At 38.0% G+C, this 7,296-nt stretch overlaps 1 protein-coding gene across 1 annotated transcript; it reads left to right on the forward strand.

The window, feature by feature from the left end:
* The first annotated feature begins 597 nt into the window (after window positions 1-597).
* LOC131658889 (uncharacterized) lies at window positions 598-2,223 on the forward strand. Its single transcript, XM_058928139.1, has one exon. It carries the CDS (start codon window positions 598-600, stop codon window positions 2,221-2,223), a length of 1,626 nt encoding a protein of 541 aa, XP_058784122.1.
* The last annotated feature ends 5,073 nt before the right edge of the window (window positions 2,224-7,296 follow it).

The following is a 7,296-nucleotide window of genomic DNA, read 5'->3' on the forward strand; positions in this document are numbered from 1 at the left end:
AAATGGGAGGTACTAAAACCCCGCCTGGAGTAGGTCCTTTGAGGAGATGTTTGTGACTAAGTAAGTTATTTACTTGGGCTATGATGTTTCCAATTCGGACCGCCGACTCTAGGGACCTTTAGAGAAACTCTAAAACCATGACTTTTAGGAAATGGTGGTTTCGCACCCAACTTGCGTAACGTAACTATTACTGTGGGTAAGTGCGAAAACCACACTCAGAATAGACTTCATTTGAAAACACAGTTGGGTGGTAAGTTATTTACTAGATGACTGAGTTTTCAAAAGAAGTTTGTAACTCTGAGAACCGCGTCTAGAACCTTGTCAAAAAAAAAAAACCTTAGAACTATCCTGTGGTGAGCCACTGTGTGCCAAATAATTTGAATTTTTCTGTATCCAATTGATTGAAAGTCCATTACTTGTGGATCATGCATGATATGATATGGCATTCATTTTTGCATTAAAAACAAAAAAATCATCATGCATCTGCATTCATTTGCATCTCAATCCAGTACTCATACATCTATTCCTCCGACAGTTTAACAAGGCAAGTTGATTCCCCGACATCCTTATCAGACGCGTAGTGTCTCTCGAAAAAGAATGGCTGACCAAGAGCAACACAACATGGAAGTTAGGATGGAAATCGACGAGTTGAAGGGAAGCATCACCAAGCTCACTGAGATGATGCAAGTGCTAATAGCTAGGGATGCTGAACCCCAAAGAACTGTCATAGCTGAAGTCTCCGAAGCTGTTGAGGATCCCATTCCCGTTCAGAGGCCACCTTCTACCTGGCCAGAATTTGGTTTACCACCTGGTTATACTCCCCCATTCGCGAATACTTTGGGAGTAGGACTTTCTGCGCAACAAATTGCACCAATACCAGTCGCCGCTGAACAGTCACCGATTGTTCACACTACTGTTCAACCTACTTTCAACAATCCTCCTTTTGTCTATCATGTTGATGATTCCGAATGTGGTGATCAAGAACACAACCACGAGGTGGAGGAAGTGAAAGAAAAGTACAATGTCCTCGAGAAAAGGTTGAAAGCTGTTGAAGGAAATGACATTTTTGGATTTGACACCATGAACCTCTGTTTAGTTTCTGACTTGATTGTGCCTGCAAAGTTCAAAGTCCCTGAGTTCGAGAAATATAAGGGGCACACTTGTCCTAAAGATCATCTGACTATGTACTTTCGCAAGATGGCCGCCTATGCCAACAATGACAAATTGCTCGTCCACATCTTTCAAGATAGCTTAGCTGGAGCTTCTCTGAAATGGTACATGAGTTTGAAGAGGGATCATATCCAAACATGGAGAGATTTGGGTGAAGCTTTCCTGAAACAATACAAGTACAACATGGACTTAGCCCCTGATCGCAGACAACTTCAGACTATGACCATGAGAGATAGGGAAACTTTCAAAGTGTATGCCCAACGCTGGAGAGAGCTAGCTGCTCAAGTCGAACCTCCTCTTGCTGAAAAAGAGCTTACTAGTATGTTTATGGATACCTTGCAGCCAGTTTTCTATGAGAAAATGATTGGAAGTGTCTCTTCTAGCTTTGCTGACCTGGTCACTATTGGAGAAAGGGTCGAAGAAGGCTTGAAAAATGGCAAGATTGTCAATGCTGCTGAATCTTCCAATAACAACCAAACAAAGAGATTCCCTGGAAACTTCCATAGAAAGAAAGAAGGTGAAACTAATGCTGTTGTGACTAGTGGTGAAGGACCTCAAAATCCACAACCTTATCAAGTTCCAACTTATCCACAAGCACCATTCATGCCTTACTATCAGTATCCACATGTTGCAGCTGCTCAACATCAACAACCATACATCCCAATGCCATCGCATCAACAACCATGGAACGCTTCTCATCAGAATGCTTCACAAAGTGCTCCTCAGAATGCTCAACAGAATCAGAATAGGCCTCAGAAAGATCCACCAAAGGAGCCTCGCCGTATCGACCCAATTCCAATGACTTACACTGAATTGTGGCCTGCGCTAATCCATCAGTCATTGATAGCTCCTAGGCCAACCAAAGCTCCAACGCCACCATTCTCCAAAGGATATAATCCTAATGCTAAGTGTGCTTTTCATAGCGGAGTAGTTGGTCATTCCATTGAAGACTGCTGGGTTCTGAAGGAGAAGGTTCAAGACCTGATCGAGAGCAAGATGCTCACCTTCCGAGATATTAATCCGAATGTGGTCACTAATCCCCTACCCCATTGAGTGTCGAATCAAAAGGGATGTTCCTAAAGCCATATATCAGACGGGAAAGCTCATCCTTGCTGCTGATAGTTACTAGGCCTTTGTCTTTTTCATTTCTTAATTTTCCTTGTTTGTACTGTGTTTTGTCGCATTTGAATTCTGTAATCCTTAATCGTAATTTTAATGAAATGAGCATTGCATTTGTTTTGAATCAATCATAACGTGTTTCTCTTTCTTTATTTCCGTATCACTTACACAAATTCAAAAAATACAAAAATTGTGCTTTTCCATTTCATTTTCTTTATCAACTTTCTGTCTAAGCAAGATTTGAGGGAGTATGATGAAAAACGGATATCCAATTTGCATCAGTGTGCTTTCAAATAAGACTTTGTTGATGATGTACAGGCATTCTTTCAAATCCCCAAACACTGGAGGTATAAGGATGATAGTCCCTCGTTAACCCCTTCGATCCTTAGAAGTAGGTGTTTTCTTTCTGCACGAAATCAAAACCCTTAATCAAAACCTGGGGCAGGGTAGTTGTTCAGTTACAATGACTAATGCATCTGATTTCCAAGAGGAGCATTTCATGGGAACCATTCCCGACCAAAGGTTCAACCGCATCCTCTCTTCGTACACAATGTCGAAGTAGTAGTGAACATCCAAAGCTTACAACGGTTGTTTCCCTTGGAACAGTAATAAGGCAGTCACAAATCTCAAATTCTCACATCATTGAACAAATGTCACACAAGTTGTTCAAACAAAAAAAAAATCAAAGAAAAGCCCGCTAAGTCAAAACCTAAAAAGGAGACTTAGGCAAAAATAATAAGGATACAAAAGTCAAAAAAAAAAAAAAGAGATCAAAAGATCATTGTCAAAAGCAAGAACAAACTTGTGTGACTGTCAAAGAAGAATAGGTGACTGCCACCTTAGAACTCATTGGTTCTCAAACATCGTCTGCAAATTCTCTTGGAAGTCGAATACTTGTAAGAGTTAACTGAACTTAGGACTGGAGTACATCACGAAGAATGGGTGGGTTAAAAATAAAATTTTTGAGCCTATATCCTTTGTTTCTTAAACCGTGAACCTGACCACGTTACAACCTTCAAAAGTCCTAATTGAAGCAAGGCTTCTTTTGAAAGCATAACTAAAGCAAGGTTGCGTTAACCTGACTCCTGAATATTTGCTAATCATTTGTTTTGATACCACAATATCACATCATCTTTCACAACTTGAATTTCAAACTTCCATTGCATCCTCATTGGGATCTATTCATCGTATACCGCAGTTTCATTTCAATAAATGATTTGTTTTTAAAACTTGCATGCACGTCGCATTAAAATTACCATTTTGAATAGAATAGTTTCATTTGTAAATAAGCACTTTCCATCAAGGAAGTTCCAACAATGGAAATCATTCAAAGAGCTTAAAGTGGCATCAGCAAAGTCACATAACTTCAAAAGTCCATCATTCAGGGGCATTTCATTTCAAAGTTCCCAAGGACTGGGGCATGTCATCTCAGGATCACCAGTTTGAATCCAAAACTTTGTTGAAGCAAATTTCTCCAGAGACTCAGCATTCCGGGGAAATCAAGGCCAAGACCTTTCCTTCAAACAGTCCAAGCAGACTATGCCATATCAAGTAGTCCTCAAACTCAGAATTGGTGTCGGGAATTATGCTTGCACAAACTCTTACCAAGGGATTCTTTCCACCTCACAAAAACCATTACCCTTCACTGGGGCATCCCTTCAAATATTCCAAACCATAAATTTCATTCATAGCATGCATTCATAAATCATGCATATCAATTCATGGGGAAACCTCCCACAACATTAAATCAAAAATTCAATCTTGCTCGGTCTTTTCCATTGAAAACCAAGCATGGTCCACCATGGATACCCAAAAAAAATGCATTGGCCATTGGCACACATCCAGTAAATTCATTACTTGCATTGAGCAACCATCATGCATCATTACATGTGCATCAATTTGCACAAAAGAAAAAACAAAAATATCTCATACATAAGCACAAATCATGCATAGGAGATCATTACCTTCTTGTTAATTTGAGCCAACCCATTGGTTGAAATTCAATCTTTAATTCTCTTGTCATTTTAATCAACTCATTGGTTGAGAATAATCTTTCTCTCGTTGTCAGCCCATTGGTTGAAATTTATCATTTACTTCCTCAACTCATTGGTTGAAATTTCAGTCTTATTTCCCAATTAACATAAGTCAACTCATTGGTTGAAATCAATTTCTTCATACCCTCATCAGCTCATTGGTTGATGGCAGCTTCATTTCTGTTCTGATCGTACTCAACTCATTGGTTGTGGACGACGTGTCAGCTTTCATCAGCTCAATTGTTGATGTCAGTTATGTCTTTCTTCAACTCATTGGTTGATAACGAATTGTTTGTTTACCTTCATCAGCTCAATTGTTGATGTCAGTTATGTCTTTCTTCAACTCATTGGTTGATAACGAATTGTTTGTTTACCTTCATCAGCTCAATTGTTGATGTCAGTTATGTCTTTCTTCAACTCATTGGTTGATAACGAATTGTTTGTTTACCTTCATCAGCTCAATTGTTGATGTCAGTTATGTCTTTCTTCAACTCAATTGTTGACACCGAATTGTTGTTTACCTACATTAGCTCATTGGTCGATGTTGGTTGTTTCCTTGTTTTTAATTAAATCAACTCATTCGTTGAGAATGTTTTTTGCACCATTGCATTTTCCTAGCAAGCGTTCCCATTGGAGCTCCTTAACCAATCATTTCATAAATCCCCACAGATTTACTTTCAATTTTCATATCTTCTGCATGCATCCATGCATTCACGACATTTCATCGCATAAAAGGTCAAAATTCAAGTCACTTAGTATTTAATTACCTTTCGCCTTCGATATCCCGAGGACCAAAGTCGTTCGAGCTATCTAGCTAAAGATAATTAAATAGGGGCATCTGTCGCACCCTAAATTTTGACCTAAGTTTTTGTTCATCTGATTCATTTGCATTAGCGTCGATCAATTCAATTGCACTATTCACATTGCATTTTAAATTTCAAATCAATATGAAAATCACGATCCATTCCTCATCATTTCAATTAATAATTTTTGCATCCTAGTCATCTTATATTTCATTTTCTTGCATGTTGAAGTCGTTTTTTTATCATTTGTTCTTTTCTTGTTGTCATGTACCTTTTAATAAATTAGTTTGCTTTTCTAAAAAAAAATCTATTTAAATTAGTTTAATAATAAAATTTTTATTTAATTGTTTCATCATTTTAAATTAGAGGACCACATAATTCTTGCATAAATATGATTTGTTTCCATTTATTTATTTATTAATTATTGAGAACACCACAATGGGCCCATTACAAAAAAAAAACGATAAAAGATAAAAAAAAAAAGAATTGTTGTTGTTGTTTCTTCAAGAGCAGAAACGGACGGACCACTATCACCAGCCTTGCAAGACAACAAAAATTCTGCTCAAAGCCTGCATATTGCTGCTCTGCTCCACCAACCTGCTGCCTCCATTATAGTCCAAAACCTGCATATAGGATACCAATATTTGCACAGAAATAGCCACACAAACCTGCACAACAAAATCATAGAAACAGATTGCCACAATTGTTCAAATACTACACCAAATTTTCCCCCAAATTTCATCCAAACCCTAATCTTATATTCTATATAAACAGACATTCAGCAACATAGAAGAGGGGGGAAAAACGAAAAGAGAAACCTCTGTTAAACTTTTCTTTCAACTACACACCAAACGTCAAAACTCCCTTTCACACACCTTCGCTTAACCTCATTCAAATCCATCATCACAACTCACAAACCATACTCCCTCATAAACCCTCATCAGATAAACCCTTCAATTTAGAACACACAACCTAATCTGACTCTCTTCAATCACTCATCCACAACACTAACTCACCATAACCTCAAACCTTCCATTCATACACAAAACCGCTAACCTACACTCATCTGTACGAACAACACAATAACACAACATTTCGCAGGAGACAACTTCAACGCATACGACAAACATAACAACACACACCGCGGATCCAGAAACAAAGAAGAAGAAGAAGAATCAGAGAGCAAAGGAAAAGAAGCAAGCAAGGCAAGTACTTGGATTTCCGTTTCGTTCCATCAGGTTGTTTAAACTTCTGCATTTAAATTCTTCCATGTAACATGTAATCACCGAATCTTAATGAGAATTGGGGATTTAGGGTTTTGTGGGGATAAGGGTATTAATATTGTTTGTCATGTTTGATGTTGTTGTTTGGACCGTGAGAGAGAGCATCGAGAGTCATGAGAGATGCGAAATCGGTGAGTTTGTTTGGTACAATTTGTTTTTTCCAAATGAAAGAAATCGAGAGAGCGGAGAGATAGCACCGAGAGGGAGCGATTGAGAGAGGTGGATAGGTTTCTTAGAGATTTTGGCCATCTGGGCCGAATCTTCATGACTCGGTTTGGTCTAAATCTCCTCATGCGATGCTTCATATGTAAATGGACCATGGAGGTTTTGACCCATCTGAATTCATTTTCTTTTAAAAAAAAAACAAAACAACTTTGGGCTTAATCTCACAAGGGTCCTACGCCCCTCCTCAAATTCACACCCCCATCTCAATTTAATATAAGTTTTAGTTTAGCTATTTCTTTAATATAAATTCAAAACCTCAAAATAATAATTTTCATTCAAATAAACTTTCTCGATCCAACATCGAGCTCACTCAAATAATTTTCAATAAATTTCGGTCAACACCGAGTATTTTTTCAAACTTCATTGGTCACAATCAAAAATCTCAAAAAAATGTTTTAATAATCGAGTCGAGTTTTGTCAATAATGGATGAAAAGAAGGGTTTGTACGTACTTGTACAATTTGTTCTAAAGCATTTAGGCGATGGCCGTTAAGCCTTTGTTTGAATGCTTAGATTCCATTAAGGACTCATTCAAACTCGATTTGCCTCTTTCTTTTATTAAACACTAAAAACAATTTCAACTCATCAAATCGTTCTTTTCTTCGCCCAAGTGCGAATCCCTTTCCTCGCCCAAGTGCGAATCTTTTCATAACAAACTTTGGTC

Source organism: Vicia villosa, linkage group LG3 (genome assembly GCF_029867415.1).
Source record: "Vicia villosa cultivar HV-30 ecotype Madison, WI linkage group LG3, Vvil1.0, whole genome shotgun sequence".
In the NCBI taxonomy this organism is placed as follows: domain Eukaryota; kingdom Viridiplantae; phylum Streptophyta; class Magnoliopsida; order Fabales; family Fabaceae; genus Vicia; species Vicia villosa.

Bases quoted from the DNA above. Each gene is read 5' to 3' on its own strand.
- LOC131658889 (XM_058928139.1), top strand. From the start codon at position 598: ATGGCTGACCAAGAGCAACACAACATGGAAGTTAGGATGGAAATCGAC.